This window comes from Falco peregrinus, chromosome 3 (genome assembly GCF_023634155.1).
Source record: "Falco peregrinus isolate bFalPer1 chromosome 3, bFalPer1.pri, whole genome shotgun sequence".
Lineage (NCBI taxonomy): Eukaryota > Metazoa > Chordata > Aves > Falconiformes > Falconidae > Falco > Falco peregrinus.
The window spans coordinates 27,601,345-27,621,994 of NC_073723.1; the positions used below are offsets into that span (position 1 = coordinate 27,601,345).

The following is a 20,650-nucleotide window of genomic DNA, read 5'->3' on the forward strand; positions in this document are numbered from 1 at the left end:
CAGTACAGAGAAGCTCACAATCTGTTTTCTTAAGGCTGAAACACAGAACAGCCTCTCCTTGCCACTTCTCTTTAGGATTTTGCTGCTTTCCTCTCTCTTATATAGAAAGGTTGAAGACTCAAACACAAAGTTAAAGTAAGGAAAAAACTCTGTTTATTTTTATCACTCTACCCAACCAGAAGGAAATCTGGGATCTTTAGTACTCCATTCACCCTGGAGATGTGGATTCCAGGTGCAGGAGCAGAGAAGGAATTTGAGAGATCTGATCCTGGCGTACCTAACATTGCTTCCCTCCCCATCATTTGCTAGAGAAATCCTCTTATAGCCAGTATGTATTTATTGCCCGGTCGTCTGTTGGCTATCATTTCACTGCCTGTGAAGAGCTGATGGCTGCGGTGCAAGCACCTACACCTGCAGTGCTTCTTTCTTCAGCCTGGAATACCTGGGGATCTCTGCAGAGAGCAGCAATAGTGGGACATGTAGCTTTACTGGGCCACTGGAGGGCAGGGCTGGTATTATGTATCAGGAATGAAACGACAAGGAAGTTTGCATGCACAGCAGCACCCGTCGAGCATGTCCACGTACTTTGAAATCTGTGCCCATAAAGTCGACAAGAACATCCTCATTTTCAGGCTTTATTTCATCAGCAGCAGCGAGTGATCCTTTGATCCTTACTTTCCACTTTTGCAGTGTAAAACAGAACTAAAGGAAAGGCTTTGCCTGTTCGTTTCTTCTTTAATTGCAAGCACCTCTGCACTATTTAAACCATGATGAAAACACAGTGAGTCATTGTGGCCATATTGACAGAGCAGGGACTGGGGTGAAAGCAGTTGTAAACCCAGCATCCTCTGACCCAGCTGCCCACACAGAATGCAGCAAGAAAACTAGCACAGCCAAAAAAAAAACCAACCAAAAAACCCCACCCTGTAGCTTGGCTGTGAAGCAAGCCAAGTTCGGGGCTTTGGGGTGGTGATAAGGAGAGTTCCATAAACACGGCTGTTGAAAGGAAATGCCCTCATTTGTATTGTGCTTCAGGAGGGTCAGCAGCATTAGCATGTCTCTCTGTATTACCTTCACGAGACAATCAGGTCAGACTTTCATTAATTTTACAAACCAGATTTGATCCAGTTGGGGGATTTTTCACAGTAAATCAAACAGCTTCTACACTAGTGAAGGATGTTTAAAAAGGAAGCTGTGAGCTCTGCTGTGAGCTGGGGGAAGGAAAGGGATGAATGAATCAAAAGCCAAATCCAGACTTCTCAGATTCTTGTTCTGTGTGCAGAGTGCATTTCTTACAAGCCCTAGAGAGGCAGTTAGAGACAAACCCAGTAACATGAAAGATACTAAAAATTTCCATTAAGCCAATAAATTAGTAGATAAAATTCTTAATTTCACTGTACCTGTATTTCACTTGTGCTTAGCAGAAAGAAAAAAAAATACATGCTTTTATGTATGGGGAATAATGATCTATTGGAGCAGAAGAAAACATACCAAAACAGGAAAGAAGACTGAATGACAAAGACAGGGAAAAGAGCCAAAATAGAATGTAGGAAATGTGAGGAAAGAGCAGGCAAGAAGAGGAACAGAAATAATTGTGGATGGAATACTGTTTTTTTATTGTAACTTGCAGACTTTAAAAAAAAAAAAAGAACAATGTAGTCATGTGGTTGAGGGTTATGGTAAACAGAGAGGCCAAAGGAATAGCTGAACAACTTGGAGAGAAGACAGCTGAACATAAACAAACCCCCAGACTTCCCCAGCTCACAGGGCAGAAACAAATGGGAGAAAACAGAAGCCCAGTAAGGTCTGCAGAGAATGAGATGTGTATCTCTGTGTAGTGCTGGGGTAGAGACAGACCTGCCTTTTCATCCATGCAACTAAAGAGGACCACCAGGCAGCTGAAGGAATAGACCTAATATGGTAGATCAGGGTAGGAACTGTTCTACCGCTGAGATAAACCTAAATGTCTTTGAGGTACCAAAGGTGAATTTGTTTTAGAATTTAAAATAAATGCACAGAATGTGCCATTCTCCCTGGTAACCCAGATTTAGGGAAATGGGGAAGAGCAAACTTATGTCCTTTGCCTGCCATTCCACTCACCTTCAGCACACAGATGTGCATGTGTATGGTCACAGAAGCAAAGAGTGCATCAGTCCACTCAAGTGCCTGACTCCAGTATGAGTGTAATGGCAACAATATTTGTCAGGTGGCACCCTGGTGCTGACACAGCACATTCACAAATGAACACAAGCTTTTGCTGTGTGTGTCTAATTTTTTTTCTGCAGTGCTTTGTGTAAAAGTCACCAAATCACAGAGTGGCTGAGCCTGGTGGACACATGTAGAGATATCTACTCCAGCCCTGTTGCTCTGAGCTGCTCAGAGCCATGTCTAGCTGGGTTTTGAGTATCTCTGAGGATGAAGACTCCATAACCTCTCTGGGCATCCTGTTCCAGTGCTTGATCACCCTCACAGAAAAAAATATTTTTCTTATGTTTAGGTTATATTCCCCTCAAGTTCCTGGCCTTTATATTTGGAAATGGCTTCCAAGGGAAATTGCTTCATCAGCTTCCCACAGATTGATGCGAGGCTGATAAACCCATAGGTTCACAGATCCTCCTTCTTGACCTTCTTGAAGATGGGAGTGACATTCACGTTCTCCCTGTCCTCAGTAACCTCTCTGATCACCATAGCCTTTCAAAGATAATTGAGAGTTGCCTCACAATGACACCAGCCAGAACCTTCAGCACCCATGGGTGCCTCACATCATATTCCATGGATTTAAGTATGTCCAGTGTGTTTAAGTGCTCTGTAACCTTGCCATGCTTCACAGATCCTTCCAGACTTTCCCTCTGTTCAGAGAGGCCTGGTATAGCTAAAGATCAGTCATACCTGTAAAGACTAAGACAAAGAAGTACCTTGGGCTTTTCCATGTCTTTTGTCACTGATAGTGGGGTCAAGCATCTAGGTAAAATGTTACTAGAGCTGAATATTTTGTACAGAATTACAATTAGCTTCCCCAAAAGGATTGGCTTTTATCACTGCCATGACTCTTGCCGATTTGAGGGGGCAAGCTAAGCAACACTCAGTAAGCTGCCCAGCCACTTAGCGGTGGGAGCCCCAGCATTCAGGTATAACACTGTTCTGTAAAGCCTGCAAGGTATCACCTACCCTACCAAAAACTAATAGCTCTTTTTCTATATTCAGTCATTCCCACTAGGCTTAATTTCTTTAAGTAAATACAAAGTACAGACATGCCATCGTCCTGAGAGTCTACTCAAGATCTCAAAATCCTAACAAATTTAGGTATCTCTCCCAACCACTGACCCCCATCTAAGTCATTTTGCTGAACCATTCCAACATGCTGCAAAGCTTTTTACTTGCTGCTTGCAGAACAGAGAGAAAAGGTATGCTGGGTGGCAACACACCATCCAACAGGAAAGGCAAGAAACTCCAAAACAACTTTCACCTCCTGATGCCAAGTGAAGCAGATAAGAGTTTTGTGATAGTGCTATCAATCAGAGCTGTCCCAGTCTTTGGGTGTTGTAATCAGTAGATCAGGGCTTCTCACCAGCCTGTCCTTTGGGGCTGAAAGTAGCACGCCCAACTCCTACCAGCAATGAACTTGTCAGAACTCAGCCAAAAATGCTCAGCTCTTGCTGACCTTTAACTCTTTCTCTTTCCTCTGCAATGACAACAAGAGTGAACAAATACATCTTCTTGTCAATAGTAGCCAGACAGCTAGTCTGTTTTGTGAAAACGAATTTAGAGCAGCCTTCATGTTACTTCTTTTTCACCAGAATGCTTCTTGCTGCTGGTCCTTGACAGTAGTACCTGGGATGTATAAATGACATTCTGCTACTACCCAGGGCTGTCCCACTCTAGCAAAAGAGGACATAGGCCACTCAGACTATTCAGCACAACCTTCGATAATGCATGGCTTTAATCTAGCACCTCATTTTCTAGAGACAGATTGTTGGCACATCAGCAACCTGAACCACCTGTGTCCATGGAGAATGAGGCATTATTTGGGAGACCCAACAAAAAAAAGACTTGGTGTTTTTCAGTGTTTCAAGTGGAAAATAACTTCTGACATTTGCTATGCAAAGATTTAAGTAAGTCTTTATTCATCCAGATAACAGATACATCAATCAATGGCTGTCCTGGGACCGTGCATGTGTTACAGAGGAACAGAACAGTTTGCTGTTATGTATCCTAAAGAAAGAAATTGCCTGTTGCTGAAAATCAAGAGTACACTGCCTGTTGGGTGGATTTTTAGCTCTACATTAATCTCCAGTGCCATGCCAGTCAAGCCATTCCTATGTCTTTATGCTTTTAGCATTTGTTCTTGAGTCATATGAAGGTCACATCACTGATATTAGTTGAATACATGAAGCACTCAGTATCGGCTTAGTTTTGTTTCATTGAAGTCAATGGTGGCTTTAGCAATGTAATTGAGCCCATTTTTGCCACTTGTGCAAGCTGCCTCAGACTGCAAGATTCAAAACATCGTCAACCTCTGCTCATATGTCCCTATACCTCAAAACAAGCTTGTCTGCACCCACAGCACCTGATTCCTCTGTATTCTAGCTCTCGTGAGCATTCTGACTTCAGCACATGCTACATTACCTCTCATGATCACGGGACAATCTGCACTAGTGATATAGTCTATGGATAAGTGAAAGTGGGAGACTAAGACCAAGTGAGGAATTTCGAGTGGGAGACTAGGATTAGAAATTTATGAGAGAGAAATCAGCAAAAGTAAGTGGAGAAGTAAGGTGGGAGGGAGAGTTCACATGAGCTAGAATATTGACAGGGCATATAGAGCACTGGCCCTGCAGAAGACAGCTACAGAGGCAGGAGCAAGTATATGAAGCTAGGGTTGGGAAAGAACCAGGCTGAAGGTTTTGGGGCAGTTGAGGGCTGAGAAATAGACAGAAACACCTAGAAACATCTAAGGCCTCTAGTTAGATTCTTGGGCAGCCCAGAAGCCAATGGACAGACTCAGCTGTGTCTTCTATCTTCAGTGCCTGGCCAATGTGAAGAAGACAAACCTGCTGCTGTCATGTGGTTATACCACAACATGTTATTATGTCCTCTGTTACCTCAGCCCAAAGAGGTTTGTGCTGTAGTCCTAAAAGCTCCAAACTGTTTGATTGCTTTTACACAGAAGAACAGACCCTCTATGGATTTCTACAGTATCAGACAACGCATACCCCAAGATGAAAACTCTGCAACTCTGAGATCTCTGTGGTGGATAGCACATTATCTCTCATGGCTTCTTTTCCACACTTTTCCAAAATACTGATGATTAAATTTTGATCCCATTTTTTTTTACATTTTAAAATTGAAATTCCATTGCAAAGATGGGTGCAAAACACAGGCCCCTGCGGAGCTAGAGCATCCCAGCCTTATACAAACATTCACTTGGTGTCTTTCACACCATGTTGTCGTTTGCCACACTCCTTTCTTTCTTCCTTACTGCCTCTCTTGCCTTGAGTATTGGAAACCAAAAGTTGACCTGAAAAGACAGAAATATGATGCCATGATCATAATATTACTAAGCTAGAAACCAGACACTGACATCCTGTATAGTAAGTATTGAAGGCTATTAAAAAGCCCAAACCAAACAATATGTGTCTGCAGCTATCTGTCTGGATTTGCCATAAATATATGCACATGTATTTGTTATTTCCATTAGTGTATATATACATATATATACAGGGCACAAGATTTTGCGGACAGAAGGTTCTGTTTCCTAATGGTATTTCCAGTTGCACTCCCACTGTATTTTAAAACAGAAATATATCACCTTCCATTTGGCAAATAACTGAACATCTTTCTCAACATTAAGAAGCAGCTTATACCCAACACTTGCTGCCTAGATTGCAGGAATACTCTTCGTGCCGGAGGTGCTTTGCATATGTTCATGAAGAAAAAAGTTTCTTCTCTGTAGAGCTCTAAGTCTGAGGAGTATTTTCTTGCCAGCACATAGTAATTTGGGTGTGCCTATGTCATGTCTGATGCAAGTGTGCTAAAGGACAGAACAAAACAATTATGTGATGTAGTCTCACCAACAGGCAATGTGTCCCTGGTCCCTGTGCAGGAAAGCACTGGGGAACCACTATTAGCACATAAATGAAATTAGTAAGTATTTAAGTATTTCCTGGGTCTGGTTACCACCCTGAGAAAGGGAGACTTTTTTTCCCCTAGAGCTGATGGCTTACCGTACTAGCAGACATGTTCTTCCCAGTTTTCTCTTGTAGGTTTGCTCTCTTCTTGAGTAACTTTGCATGCAAATAATGTATACGTTTCATCTCAATGTCAGGATAAAATGAAGTTGTCACAAGTATTTTAAGTTGGGTCAAGAGGCCAGAGAATAATCCAAAAATTATTAAGAAGAAGATGATGACTCCAACCTGGATCCATGTCGTGGACAGGTTAAGCTCTGGCCGAGGGACACAGTCATGCTTAAACAAAGAGATCTTGAAAGGATCTGTCTTTGCAATAAGCTTTCTCATACCAGGGAAAAGGCTGTTCTCATTCCTCTGCACAAAAAAAAGGGGGAAAAAAGAGTTATTATAGTACTGATTCCCTCCTTTCTTAATATTTCTCCCATTGGACATTCAAATTTACAAAGGACCATAAATCAGCTAGTCCATCCAGTGCCTATATATGCTATGCTCATAACAATATGGTCATTGGCTGTTTATAAATGTTTCAGGCTACATTTTCACCATTTCTCTGGGAAGACCATCCCACAGTTTGAACTATTTAGAACTTACCTTCTCAGTGGCTCTGATTGACAGACAAGTATTCAGCTAAGCTGGCTATAACGGTTTAATATATTCCCACTCCCTTGAACCTGCTCAGATCCTCTGTTGGCGGGTCCTTCCTTCAGAGTGAAATAGTGTGTCCGCCCCTTTGGTTGTGGCTCAGTACATGATCAGCAGTGCTTCCACACCCACCTAGGCAGATGCTCTGACCATGAGGTTGTAACACAAATAAAGCCACCTCTCCTTCTCTAATAGGTGTCCTTGCTTAGATGAGCTGATATCTGCACTGCTTGCGGACTGAAATGCTGAATGAGAAGGACTAGGTTAGACATGCTGCTGGGACCAGTATTTCATACTTGCAGGCAACTTTCTGCTCTGTGAAGGAATACTGTACGGACACTGAATGACCCAGCCCTCTTTTCTGACTGTCAGGGGGATATGTAGCTCTTCCTTGTGGCTCTTTAACCACCCTGCAAAGGCCAGGCACTTCTGTTAGATGGTCATTGGGAAGAACTGGGTACCCAAAGCATGATGCCCATTTTCAGCCTGTTAGCTTTTCCTTGACATTATCCTGTTCCAATCTATCTCAGTACATTTTATCCCTAAGGTGAACCAATGTGTAAGCAAGGAAAAACTGCATTAGGAACTCAGTATGAAACAAGAGTAAAAGTGCATGGAGAACATCACTGTTCATACAAGAATAAACATCTCAAGAAGTCACTGAATCTGTCCTGCTCCTGCAGCCAGCTTTCTAGACTCCCTGAGATCAGCAGCCCTGAGGCTTGTTATGACAAATCTGTTGAGATTAATTTTACATTTTAATGTGACTAGCCTTCCTTAGGAAACTAGAAACAATCTGATGATGGAGTAATGTTATGTTTTGAGAGAGTCAACCAGCTTTCCTCAGGAGTGAACACGGCACATAAAAAGAGAAAATTCATAATACAGGACCCATGAATCAGCCAGACAGGGTCAAGCTGAGGCTCTCTGTCCACAGATGGTGGGTCTAAGCTCATTCTTTGCCCTGACTTGCGTCACACCCAAGGCAAGCCATGATAAGGGGCTGTCCTCAAGGTATGAAGGGCAGAAACACAGGTAAACCCACACAGAGCAGTACACAGAGAATAGCTGAGGCTACACCAGGTTGCTTAGGGTTGTGTTCCGTTGGGGTTTTAGTATCTCCATGGATGGAGACTGCACAACCAATCTCAGAAACCTGTCCTAGTGTTTGACCACCTGAAGCGTAAAAAAAAATTCTAATGTTTTAATGGAATATCCTTTAATTAGGGCCCATTGCCTCTTGTCCCTGCATTAGGCATCACTGAGAAGAGTCTGGCTCCTCTTTCTTACACCCACAGCCAATCAAGTATTTATATACACTGATGAGATCCTCCTGAACCATCGCTTCTCCAGCTCCAGCTCTCTCAGCCTCTCCTTGTATGACAAATGCTCCAGTCCTTTAGTCATCTTCTTGACCCTTAACTCACTCCAGTACATGCTTGTCTTGTACTGGGCCTCACCAGTGCTGAGCAGAAGGGAAGGATCGCCTCCCTCAGCCTGCTGGCAACACTCTGCCTAATGGAGCCCAGGATAGCTCTCTTTTGCCATAAGGGCACACTGCACGCTTTTGGTCAACTTGGTGTCCGTCAGAATTCTCAGGGCCTTTTTCTGCAAAGCCAACTCCCAGCTGGTTGGTCCCCAACACATATAGTGCATGGGGTTATTTCTCTCCAAGGACTGAAAGACATGGCATTTTCCTTTGCTGAACATTGTGAGGTTCCTCTTGGCCCAATCAAGCCTTTTCAAGTCCCTCTGAATGGCAGCACAATCCACTGGTGTTTCAGCCACTCATCCTAGTTTTATATTGTCTGCAAGCTTGAGCAGCTACAATCTGTTCCTCTGTTCAGGTCATTAATAAAGAGCTTCAACAATATAGGTTCCAGTGTCTACTCCTGGGGGGAATCAGAAGTGACTTTGTGCCACTAGTCAGAACCTTTTTGGTCCGGCGGCTCAGTCAGTTTTCAGTTCATGTCACTCCCCATTTACCTAGCCTATGCTTCATCATTTTGTCAATGATGATGTTGTGGAAAACAGCATTGGAAGCTTTAATATATGCACTATCAACACCAACTGCTCTCCCTTTGTCCAACAATCCAGTGAGCATATTATAGAAAGCTGTCAGGTTGGTCAAGCATGATTTAGCCTTTATAAATCTATGCTGAATACTCCTAATAGCTATCTTGCCCTTCACATGTGTGGAGATGGCTTTCATGATTATATTCTCCATCACCTTCCCAGGGACAAAGGTGAGGCTCACCAAACTCTGGTTCCCTGGATCCTCTTCCCTGCCCCTCTTGAAGATGGGAGAAGCATTTGCTTCTTCGCAGGCCTCAGGAACCTCTCCCACATGCCATGACCTTTCAAAGACGGTCAAGAGTAGCCTCACAGTGGCATCAGTCAGCCCCCTCCGCACCTGTGGGTGCCTCCCATCAGGTCCCACGGACTTCCTTTCTTTAAGTGTTTCCTGACCTGATCCTCCTCCACCAAGACTCCAGACTTGCCCTCTGGTCTCAGAGCCTTGGGATTCCCAAAGGCCAGCCTTCCTTGTAAAGGCAGAGATGAAGGTGACCTTGACTGCTTTGGGCTTTTCCGTGTCCTTTGTCACCAGCACCCCCACTGCACTCAGCAGTGGACTCACATTTCCCCGGGTCTTTCTTTTGCTGCTGATAGACCTTGTAGAAGCCCTTTGTGCTGCCCTTCGCCTGCCTCACCTGATTCAGCTCCAGGTGGGCTTTGGCTTTCCTGTCCCCATCCCTGTACAATCAGACGGTGTCCCTGTTGCTCCTGGGCCCCTTTTTGCTGCTTCCACCTCCTCCATGCTTCTTTTTTAATGTTTGAGTTTTGTCAGGAGCTCCTTGCTCATCTGTGCTGTCCTCCTGCAGCCTTTGCTTGATTTAGTTGTGAAGGATAATTCTTGAGCTTGGAGTAGGTGATTTTTGTAATATCAACCAGCTTTCCTGGGCCCTTTATCTCTCAAGGACCATATCCCAAGGGACCAGGATCATTTCACACGCTGGTTTGGTGATGCTAGATCACAGCTGCTGTGCAGCGCCATAAGAGGTATAAAGCCCCTTAGCATGCTTAACAATATCTCCTCCACATACCTCACATGTGACTGACCAGATGGTGAAAGCCTCTCTGCTTTTGCTCTGACTTCTTCAGGATGGGTCTGGATTACTTTATACGTGCTGATTGCACAGTTACAGTGAATCCAATAGCTTTTGCACCTACCTTCTCAAAGGAAAGCTCAAGTAACAATTAGAAGTTGGCAGCCTCCATCCTCTAGGAAAAGTGGTTTTCCACTGATACAACCTGGGAACCTTTGGCTTATGTCTGCCGTACGCATACTGAATTTTTCTACTATTTGTTAAGACAAAACTGGTCAATAATTTAATTTTTATCCCATGGAAGACGTTGATATTATGATATACAATATAAAATATCATCAGCTGAACCTGCATTATTTAGCAGTGTGTCATAGAAAATGAGGCCTGGCTGAAGAAGCCAGTTCAGAGGTTCAAAATGTCACATACGGAAAAGTGAGAATGAGAGTCCCTCTCCCAAAGGTTGTATGTTCTGTTTGCTTGTAATTTCAAGTAACACACTTATTACATTGCTCACCTTAATAATCTTACTCTGTGGAACTGCTTTTGGCTGATGAATTTTTTGGAGATGGGGAGAAATGGGAATGAATTCTCATTATTGCGAGCTCTAAGAAGAAGTAATAGAAAATGCTGAGTAAGAAAAAACTGACAGAAGAAAGAGCATGTATAACACGTTGTACTAACAATCAAGCATCCCTCTGAAATCTTCTTATCCTGAAAGTAACAAAGGGTTATATGCTTTTGGGAAATGTTTTAATCCTGATCTTGTAAGCTATCAAACTGTGCAGCTTTCCTGTGCCTGCACAGCATTACATGGGTCACACACTCCAGTGGTGAAATCTCCAACTTTAGCAACACTCACAGATGAGACCCTGATCGGCCTCTGAAGCTGGCCCTGTTTTGAACATGAAACTGGTCTAGATGGCCTCTGGATGTCCCTTCCAACCTAATTACTCTATGGTTCTTTATGCCACTGCTGCTTTTGCTGGAAGAACCTTGAGATTTCGGTAACATGTTATTATTTCATGTGCATGCAGCCATGCTTTTTTAAATGATGAGCTCCTCAGGCTGCTCAGCTAAAGAAAGGTAGGCATCTTTTATGTCAGTGTCACAGTAGCATTTGACTATAAAAGTGTGCTTCACAAATGTCAGTATTGTGAGTTCTCAATTTTAAGCTCTAGTCTTCTCCACATATATAAGTGGAGGAATGCAAATCCCTTCTTCTTCCTATAGTTACCATTCTCTAGAAATATGATGACACTTTGGAAAGTGCAGAGAACTGTCTGATTCCAACCATACGTATCTGTAAAGGCAACAGGCCTTTTTTAAACAAATGAATGATAATGCCACAAAAGAACTGATGGCTCATTGGCTCTGTGTCTGCTCCTGCAGCAGCTGAAGATGAAGGGAAATTTTTCAACACTAAACTAAGAAATATACAGTACTGATAAGTACTTACTTGCTGAAAGAGGTTGAGTCGAATCTCTAGATCTGGTACTTCTTGGAGATGTTTATTCACAGAAATAATTAACCAATAAAACAAATAATCTACTGCAGCAAAAAGAAGCCAGATGCAAAAATGAATAATTATAGGGAGAAAAAAAACCTGCATTTTTTTTCTGTCCTTCCTTGTGAGGCAGAAAGATGGAATTGTCACATAATCTTTTCTTTCTTTTTTGTTAAGTGGCAGAAGACAGGGTCTTTGCTGTTGCTTTTGGTGTTCATCAAATGCAATGAACTGTTTTGTGATATAAGTATTCTTAAATCTGGCACTGTGAGAACCCACAAATTTTTTGATAAAGAGACCAGTTCCAAAAGAAGCTAGAAAAATCCCCACTATAGGCAATACTTTCTGGCCTATATAGGGAAGTATAGTCAGCATAAAAGTTATCTGGTTAGTAACTTTCTGGATTTCTTGCTTTGTGTCATTTAGCTCTTGTTTTAATGCATCATCTGAAATTGAATAAGATGGTGTGAATTCATGCCTTAGCGACACTATACTTTTAAGTAGTTCAGTGTGAAGCTTGGCCACCTCATAAATCCATTTTACTGCCTCAACATAATATTCTATCAAAGCAAATTGCTCATACTCTAAATGACAGGTTATACTGTCTGCCAGAACCTTTAGGTTATGAAAAATGTTTTGGATGTTGCCAGCCACCACAACACCTGTTCCAGCAGTAAGAAGAGCATTTCTGCCATTTTTCAGTCCACAAGAAAGAAGGAAGAGGACACTAAAGCAGCGCAAGTGCTTGAAACAGAAAAGCATGATAGAAAGCAAGATCCAAATGAATCCAGAAATCAGTAAGGGACCCAAAGGGTGTTCCAGGGAGAAGTGCATGCCAAGGAATAAAAGAAAGCTGGAGAGGAAGCCAACTGCAGAGCAAACTGCAAAAAGCTGCGCCTGATAATTCCACCCAGGCTTCCTTTTGGATATAAAAATTCCCCATGCATTCTGGGCTATTGAGACAAATGTTTGCATTCTCTTCTGGTTGTCACTGACACTGTGATGGCTCAAACTAAAAGGAAAGGAAAACAAAAATACTGTTAGTTACAGGGCCACACTAATGACAATGATGAGCTTTTAACTGGCTGGTCAATACTTCATGTTGCAAAAAATGCAGGTCTGACTCACAGGGGGGCTGAACCACCCCACGTGAAACCCTAATCTTCATCCCCAGTATCACATATTTAAACACGGAAGAGATGACTCCAAAAGGTATTCTGTATCTTTTCGAAGTATTTTTGTCCTTTTACTCTTTGTACACTTGATTTCTTATTTGCCATACAGACACAGTGGTTCATATGTACCTAAATGTGTGTGTATATGTATGAGGGATGCAAGCCTAGTGTAACACCCAGTGCTTCCCCACAGATGTTAGCTTTGCTTTACAGGGGCACCAGGAAAGGAAAAGAGGAGCATGGAAATTTCCCATCAGTACCTCAATGCAGGGGAATACAGCTCAACCTGCAGGGAACAGCCAGAGCAGCAGCCAGGGAGGGAGGAAGGGTTAGAGCAGGATGTGTGTGTTGCCCAGGGATGAGGAATGAAACTCTCCTTTTTCAGCTGGAGGTAGGTCAGCACAGTGGGAAGAAAGTGTGTCTCAGAGGCATCATTCCTTCTTTGGATATCTCCTGGGATAGCACAGCTACAAATTGGTCCGTATACACCTTTAACCCTCATTGCTTGTACTTGTCACTATCTCCTCTGCCTACCAGCATGCCCATACTGTAAATTAGAGTATTTCTGAGAAATTCAATTCAGTTTTATGGGAGAGAGTTCAGTGCTCACATCTTTCCTCCTTCCTTTGCAATATAATATCTATAATGCAATTTGTCCAAAGATGTAAGAGCAATTTATATGCATATTAGCCTTTTAATGTACTAGAACAAATAAGATACTAATTAAATAAAATAAACTGTTGCAATTTTATCTTAAATAGGGAAGAGTTGTTTGCACAAAAAATCCTGAAGATATTACTCTGTCTTTTGTTTAGCTTGAACACAGCAGGTAGTCAGGAACTAAACTATTATTTTGTACACATACTGTATTTTACTGGCATTTAACTTTATGAATTCTGCTAACATTCACTGCTCCATTTTCCCCTTCCTCTCATTGTAATTAATTATTAGTTATGCCATTATTGGCTTTGGATGCAACAGGAGCTGAGGGTGACTGGAGCAGACATCAGATCCCAGCTGGGACCTTCTTGGACTGCTGTGCTCAGTGTGCTGCTTTTCCTTGGCTTCACTTGGGTCTGATCTTTTCTAGTGCTGAGGACTATCCTGGAAGATGCTCAGGGTTTTCAATGCTCAACTGCTTCAGCAGGCATTAATGGTGGGCAATAGCTGTCAGGGTGGGCTCAGTCCCTGGCACACCACTCTGCTTGGGAAGGCTGGGAAAATTGCTTCCCTCCAGGGCCTCAGTGAAGTCAGCTGTAAACAGAGTGTAATGGCAATTAGTGGCTTCTTCACAGGAGTGAAATCAGTTAATTAATGTCGCCAAAGTATGTAGAAGTTTCCATGCGTTTGGGAAAGTGCAAGCAAAATGGGGAGGAGAGGTAGCACGCAAGCCACCAGACTCCAGCTTTGCCATGAGCATAGCTGTCCTCTGCTTAGGTGGGCAGTCTGCTTTGCCCTCTTCCTACGGAACAAGAAATTAATGAGGTATTTTTAGGAAACTTAAATACAAATGAGTTGTTCATAATTCTGGAGTCAAGCAGAACCAGATCTAACAGCCAGCAAACCCTGCCAATGAATCCTGAACTTCCTAGATTGGATCCTTAAACAGTATGTGCTGCTGCATCTTCTTTGTAGATGTAAGAAAAATTGCCCCGTACAGTGAATAGATCTGGAGTTCTCTTCTTGATTTAAGAAGCCATAAAAAATCAAATGCAAAAAAGCTAGCATTTATGTAAAATTATGCAAAAACAGCCATGTGAGAAAATAACACCTTTTGAGTTGCATTTTGCAGTGCTGATTTCACAGCTGTTATCAAGCACAGTTTCTGCATGGTTTTGTGTGTTTGTGTGTATGGGTATGGTGCGGTCCTGTTAATGTTTATAAACATTTGGTAAATGGCTGCAATACGTGACTGGGAGTTTGGCATGACTGCACCTAAGAATTAGAGAGAGTCAAGAACGAAGCCTTAGAATTAACAAAAGCCATACTTCTGGACCAGGAGGCTGGAGACTTTCACAATATAGACAGAACTTGAAAATAATCAAAAAGTCTCCTTTGCTGGGCAGATTCAAACCTTTGCATAAGATCACTGCAGTACTCGGCACATACATGGCTGTTTTGCCCCTAACCTGCATGAACCCAGAGTTTTAAGGCAGGAAAGGCATCACAAGGAGCCACTGAATTTTGGAGCCTGTGGCACAGATGCTCAGGTGTCTCTGCATGATCACTGAAGACTGAGAAGGCAGCATTCCCATTCCCCGCAGAGCCCATCTCTGAGCTCAGCCACTGCCAGGGTCAGTCAGACTCACAGCGTGCATCTCTGTGGCTTGTCTGACACCTCGGTTTTCCCCCATAAGATATCAGCAACAAACATAGATATTCAGCACACAAAGCATGCTAAACCTAAAAAAAAAATAAATGTGGAGGATGAAAGTTCTTGTATCAGCAGGCACTTAAACAGCTGTGAATGCTTGGGAAGGGAAAATAACACTCTGGCTCAGAGGTAGAAATAAATCCTTGGCTTGACTAAAGAGGCTAATTCAGTGCTTAAAGAAATAGTAAACCTTGAGAGCATTCTGGAATGATTCCTCTTGAAAACATAAATCACTATAGCTCTCCTGAAGCTGTTAGGTTCTAACAAATTCTAACAGGAGTCTGACAAGAACAAAACTTTCATTTCCATTGCAGTCTGAAGCAAAGCATTTTTTCTTCTGTCCTGTAACATGACCTAATGTGGGGGCTGCTACGATTATTTATGTAGCATCAGGAAAAAATATTCTTGGAAAGCAGTTTCTTGCTCTTTCTTGCTCTTCAGTGCCAATTTCTTTCCACCATAGTCTCTCCTGATGTATGCCACAGAGGGGAGCTGTGAACTCTTGTGCTTTAGCTCTGCCTTTGAACTTGATATTTCTGTAGGGTCCAAGGAGAACCTCTCTATGCCTTAGTTTCCCTCTCTGGGAAATACTCAGATCTGGAGTGTGATATTCATCTACCATATGGCATGCTAGCAGGAGTAATTATAACAACAAATTCTCAAAAGAAGCCTCTCCAGCAAGAAGTTTGGGCCATACTTCTTAAGGCTTGCAATGTACTGAAATGAATGCAATATAATTAAAAGATATTTTTCTGTTTTCATTTTAAAATAAAAAGAGGAAACTTTTAAAGAGTTTTTAAGATCCTGCTTGTGATATTTCAGATATTTGCCTCATTTTTTAAGTAAGTAGAGGGTAATGACATAGCTTCAAGCATCCTTAGAAAATGTCTTTCCAGCTCAGCCATGACACCTGGGCTAGAGCTATGTCATTTTTATGCAGTACCTGTTCACACCATGCATGATTTCTTCCCTGCCTGCTATGGAAATTCCTCTGTATGCATTGTCCAAGAAGATAGGGCCATCTTCACTACCAGTTTGGTCCCATCCTAGTCCCTTGCTCACCCCATAACTGATGATGGCTTGCCAGTTTAGACTAGACTTAGACTAAACTAGACTAGACTAGAACAGAATAGAGTGGAATAGTTCAGTTGGAATGGACCTACAACGATCATCTAGTCCAACTGCAATAGGTTGAAACTCCTTATACTTGCAGGCGCTATTTCTGAAACCTTCTCTACCCAGGTTACTGCTTGATTAGAGTTGATCAGCAGGCCTACATTGGATATTGATATGGATTAGCCACCTGTGCAAACTCTTTGCCGGTTCTTAATATAATGGAAGAAGCAGATGTTGCCAGAATATATATAGTGAGATAAAAAATGTGGATTACTGAAAAATTAGCTTTTTTAATAGAGTTGTAGATGATTTGGCGTAACATGATGAACAGAGCCAGATCTTTAAGTCTACTTTCTATTTTGACACAGACCTAACTCAGACAAAGTCTGGGGACTACAAGTCCCATTGAGTTAGAACTGTCTAGTACCACCCAGGCTTTGCGCCCTCACACAAATTCTGATGTGACTTTCCCCTGCACAGCACCGTTCCAGCTGGTCTCAGGAGGAGCACGGCAGTTCGGCAGGCCCTTCGCCCTGCACAGCGCACAGGATCCTCATACGTAAAAATAAAGTCACAATAAGAAAGGCATTAGGTTAAATGGGAAACTTGTATCCCACTGATACTAAAGCTTCAGCTATACACTGATCTTTGCCTCATAAATCCTGTTTGGATTTATACAGGAATTAAGGAAGAGAAAGCACACAATAAGAACATAAAACCAAATATTTCCTTTTTTGGCAGTTTCAGCAGCATTCTCTCCTAGCCTGGATCAGTTACGCTGAAATGTAAGAGAATGACTTCCCTTTTTTGGATACCATCAAAAAATACAGTGCTGAACTATGGTTTAGTAAAAGGCAAAAATACAGGAGGGAGACCCATGTTATTTCCTTTGGTCAATGCAGGGCATCCAGCAAAGAAATAAAAGCCCAATCAAAAATCCGGCAACGTTACTGTAACTATCCCCAGGGCATCATTGGTACCCCTGTCATTTCTTGTGTTCAGATTATTTGCTTTTTGCTGCAGGGAGAAGGAGAGTAAATGGTACTAAACACAATAAACACAGGCAAGGACTAAAATATCTAACCAAATATGCGCACATAGGAACTCGAAATAAATAACACTGCAATGCAAATAAACCAACAATTTATACACATGCAAAACCAAACAAAATTAAAAGTGATCGAGATATCTTTTTTTTTCATGTATTTAAAGTACAGGTCTCAGGAAATTCTGAATACAGCAAGACATAATCAGGTCTTTAGGATGCCACAAATTGGTTAAATGTCATCTAATATCAGATGTCTACAGTTCTGATGGTTGGACTAGATGATCTTTAAAGGTCCCTTCCAACTGAAACCATTCTTTTATTCTGTAATTCTGTAATGTCCACATCTGAGCTACCTGTCTTTACATCAATGAGGAGAAAAAGGCAGTTACCCAACGCCATACCTCAGACCTGTTTTAGAAGTCTGCCCTCGCATAAGATGGGTCACACCTTAACAGCGCTCTTTCTCTATCTTGACTATGAAAAGAATTCATATTACTTAGGCAGAGCTATCCAAAGCTACACGAGATGAGCTTCTCCCTATGTTTCTCCATTGCAAGCACAGGGATTTGACTGAGCTGGGCATTCAGAGAGGGACACAGAAAATGTGTCATGGGCAGCTGTAGAAAATAGCTATGGAAAGCACAAGGAACAAGAAAACAAATTTTATCATGTATACTGCTATAGGCTGCGTTACATCTGGAAGCTCTGATGCAGGAGACACACAGACTTATCTTTCCCTTAAAGCGCAGGCAGGAATGGAGGCAGAGTTTGGGAAACCCAGATGGTAGTTTCCTTATTGACAAAAACAGCTCCACAAGATAGAGAAGATTCCAGTATGAGGGATGGAAGGGAACATGAGAGGTTACATAGTCCTTTCTACATGTAAGATCAGTATAAATAGTTTTGGGAAAGCTTAGGAATAAATTGTTTCACGACCTTTAGGAATAGACCCTCCAATCAGTAAGGTGGCAACAAGTAACTTAAAGCAAGTCCTTTCACCTTAAAACACCTAACTCAGTTCATAATTAGTATCCATATTTCCATGGTATTAACCCTAAAGCATTACTTACAGGCCCTTCTGTAAAGCGCATGAAGGATCTTCACAGTGCTCTGTGTCTCTTGATTTTGGTGAGGAACCAAGATGGGCAACAATAAAAAATTTCACATGAGTAATTCATTTCCCCTGCCCTCCCTCAGTGAGTCAGGCACACTACAATTTTGAAATTATTCCGGGTTTGACAAAGATTTATGAGGAAGTAACTTATGCACAAGACCAAAATAGTATATAATTTGCAAGTGCCACTTCCCACCTTTTTTCTGGCAGAGTAATAGATATCAGCAAATGAGTTCTGGGCCCAGATTTCAAAGTATTAATTTTATGTTGAATAATATCTTAGGTCTAGAACATCTAAGCTATTTTGGTGCTTCCCATTGAAACTAGCAGCAATTCAGTGCCCATATACCTTTGACTTTCTAATTATTTTTACAAGTTCCTACTGAGTTTTGTGTTAGTATTTCTGTAGACAATCTCAGAATATAGCCCTTAGAATGGTACCCACCTTAAATATCCAGCAAAGGCACTCAAATTATATACAAGTCCTTGGTTAATAGAGATAATTGATGTTCAGAAGGGTAAAGTTGCTATTCAGAGGGATTTTGACAGGCTGGAGAAATGGATTGACAAGAATGTCATGAAAAAAAAAAATCAGAAAAATGCCAAGTCCTGCCCCTGGGGAGGAACAGCCCCAGGCACCAGTACAGGCTGGAGCTGACTGGTTGGGAAGCAGATTTGCTAAAAACGATCTGGATCTCTTTGTGGAAAACAAGTTGAAAATAAGCCAGCAATGTGCCCTTGCAGCAAGGGCGGCCAATGGCACCCTGAGCTGATCACCAGAGTCTTGCCCACAAGCCAGTGAAGTGATTCTTCCCCTCATCTCAGCACTGGTAAGGCCACATGTAGAGTGCTGTGTCCAGTGATGAGATCCCAGTACAACAGAGCAGCATGATCTAGCTGGACCTGCTTTGAGCAGGGAATTGAACTAGGTGGCTTCCAGAAGTCCCTTCCAGTCTAAATTAGTTTATTCTTAATCAGTCAAGACTGAGATGTCAAATCCATTTAAACTTGCCTCTGATCTCTACTGCCACAGTACCATGTACTTGTGCCATGTTCATACTCTACATTTGCTCTAGATAAGTGAATATTACACACTTATCAAAAGTAAAACCTTCTACCCCAGTACTAAAAAAAATCCACAACAAAATATTATTACTGTAGTAGCTTTGAGGTCCTAAAGAAAGAGTGCAATCAGTATGTCTTCCTAGAGTTTGTCTGCATAAAGGACTGCAGAATAACTTAGGGATTTATGTTGGTGTCTAAAATACCCTACAGCTTTTGTAACTTGAAAAATCAGATATATAAACTCTCATTTTTGCAAGACAGTAGTTTTCCTGCAGAGAAATGAAATGTTCATTTATTGGATGTGGCAAATGCATTTGCTTATTGCTCATGGTACTAACAAAAAAATGGTGAGAAGTGTTAATTTGTGTTCAAACATAAAAAGAGTTGAAAATCTGGGAGATATTTCATTATCACAGTGATATGGGAACACAAGACACAGCAGAGACTTTTAACAACCTCCGATTCATTCAGTAGCCAAGTAAGATCACACTTCCTACAACTTTCTGGAAATACGTAAAAATCTTATTTTGCTTTAACTTTGGCCCTTAAAATTTTACTTTAAATAAACTATTGGTTTCTGCAGGCACTACAGTTTGTATGCATATTTGTGTGTAGGGAAAGAAGATAATTCTGGACACCCATACTCTCCACATGGAACAGGTCACACAGATCCTACCAATTATTGAACTGATCCACTGAACCAGTCATTCCTTTCATTCATTAGGGCCATCTGATAAGGGGGGCTACAGATTTACTTTAAAGGAAATCAAAGGCTGACACGCTGCTTTACAAGGACAGCAGCAACAGAAAGAGTAAGAGGAGCCTTACACACAATCTGCTAAGCACCCATGATACATTTCCAATAAAATCCTCCATACACTGTCTCTTACAGATGTTTTCAGAAGTAATTTGTGATTATGGTTTTACTGTTTATGTTTAAACTTCCAGATCCATTTTTGGAATAAAATGTATCCATTGCTTTTCTCAGAAGTGTCAAAGGTAGTTAGGACCTTTGCAGAGGTGCTACCTACTACACCTAAGGACTTGTAAATTGGATATTGACTCTCATTTAGACTCCGAGATCCAGGGCTGTACACCAGGCTCAGCTCTGTTCTTGGTCTCTTTGCAGAGCCCAGCCCAATCATCAACTACTTAAGTGATGGCATGTGCACAATCTATTTGCCCTTGGTTGAAATGTCCCTGCATGTAATTTTCCAGACAGCTGGTTCTCCAGCAGGTACTGATAGCACTGAAGTAGCAGGTCTCAATGGCTCACTGTAAGACCAGGTTTCTCCTCCACAGAGCAGCCATACC

General features: G+C 41.9%; 1 protein-coding gene across 2 annotated transcripts; it reads right to left on the reverse strand.

Annotated features, from left to right (window-relative positions):
- Window positions 1–1,639: 1,639 nt before the first annotated feature.
- DCSTAMP (dendrocyte expressed seven transmembrane protein) lies at window positions 1,640–19,871 on the reverse strand. Of its 2 annotated transcripts, XM_027777615.2 has the most exons (4): window positions 18,228–19,871; window positions 11,397–12,456; window positions 6,225–6,545; window positions 1,640–5,518 (listed from the first exon to the last, which is right to left on the reverse strand). In XM_027777615.2, the coding sequence occupies exons 2-4, from the start codon at window positions 12,417–12,419 to the stop codon at window positions 5,435–5,437; spliced, it is 1,428 nt and encodes a 475-aa protein (XP_027633416.1). In that variant the 5' UTR covers window positions 12,420–12,456; window positions 18,228–19,871; the 3' UTR covers window positions 1,640–5,434. The 2 variants fall into 2 exon arrangements, with proteins under 2 accessions (XP_027633416.1, XP_005231033.1); XM_005230976.3 differs by lacking the exon at window positions 18,228–19,871 and having other exon boundaries at window positions 11,397–18,221.
- Window positions 19,872–20,650: the final 779 nt, after the last annotated feature.